The sequence below is a fragment of the Gavialis gangeticus genome, unplaced genomic scaffold (genome assembly GCF_001723915.1).
Source record: "Gavialis gangeticus isolate Ggan-Ray unplaced genomic scaffold, GavGan_comp1, whole genome shotgun sequence".
Taxonomy (NCBI): domain Eukaryota; kingdom Metazoa; phylum Chordata; order Crocodylia; family Gavialidae; genus Gavialis; species Gavialis gangeticus.
Genome location: NW_017729031.1, coordinates 108,577,622 through 108,578,587, shown reverse-complemented (window position 1 = coordinate 108,578,587; position 966 = coordinate 108,577,622). Strand labels below are relative to the sequence as shown.

General features: G+C 55.3%; 1 protein-coding gene across 1 annotated transcript in view; it reads left to right on the top strand.

The window, feature by feature from the left end:
* Positions 1 to 791: 791 nt before the first annotated feature.
* Positions 792 to 966, top strand: part of PSMD11 (proteasome 26S subunit, non-ATPase 11) — a 41,628-nt gene continuing 41,453 nt past the window's right edge. The window contains exon 1 of the mRNA XM_019523547.1: positions 792 to 917. Coding sequence (XP_019379092.1) covers positions 827 to 917 — 91 coding nt within the window. The 5' untranslated portion in view covers positions 792 to 826. The remainder of the gene's footprint in view (positions 918 to 966) is intronic.

The window sequence follows — 966 nt, the reverse complement described above, 5'->3', positions numbered from 1 at the left end:
AGCTGGCAGGTATTGTGGCCGCAGCAGGGGCTAGCATCCCTGCAGCTTTCACCCTGCTGCGCCTTATCACACAGTGTCACCCATGTCATGAGTTTTACTTGTCTGCAGCTTGAGGTGCAGTTTCCCCCAAGCCCCTGCACCAATCTCCTCGAAACTTGGCAGGCTTCATGCCCTCAGAAGGGGCTACCATTCCTGCAAGTTTCATCCAAATCAGGCTGAAAATGACAAAGTTATAGGCTATTTTGAGCTTCCCCATTATATCTTATGGGCAAAACGTCAAAACAGGGTTGAAACAGTGAAACTGAGTGAAAGTGTTTCTTTGAAAAGAAACGGAACAGAGGTTTCGAATCAAAGCAAAATTCAAAAGGAAATGCTGTTCTGTCGAAATGTTGAAACGCAAGTCGAAACGTAACGGTGCTATTTCACACAGCCCTAGTGAGAGCTGGGTCATCCGAACTGAAGCATTTTCTTATTTTGAGACAAGCCATTGTAAGAAAGTGTGGGAGCCAGCCCAGAAGGCAGTTAAGACTCCCTGAGTGGGGGATTTTGCATCCCCTGCATCACTGAGCTGCCTGAAAAATTAATCTACAATCTGAACACTTCTACTAATATTGATCGTACATGCTGTAAGGGTGGCAATGACCCTGCAACTGCGCCAGTGACAGCGGCCTCACAGTGCAAGCCCCCCAACCGCCGCTCTTCCGCAGGGGACTACACTCCCCGGCATGCCCCGCGGGCGAAAAGGGGCGGGAACTTCCGGGCGGCTCCTTCCGGCCTGGCCGCGAGGCGCGCTGTGGGAGGGGCCAGAGCAGAGCGAGCGGCTAAGATGGCGGCGGCGGCAGTGCTGGAGTTCCAGCGCGCGCAGTCCCTGCTCTCCACGGACCGCGAGGCCTCCATCGGCATCCTGCACTCTATCGGTGGGTGCCGCGCCCCCTGCCCGGCCCGGCTTGCCCCGCCGCCGCCCTG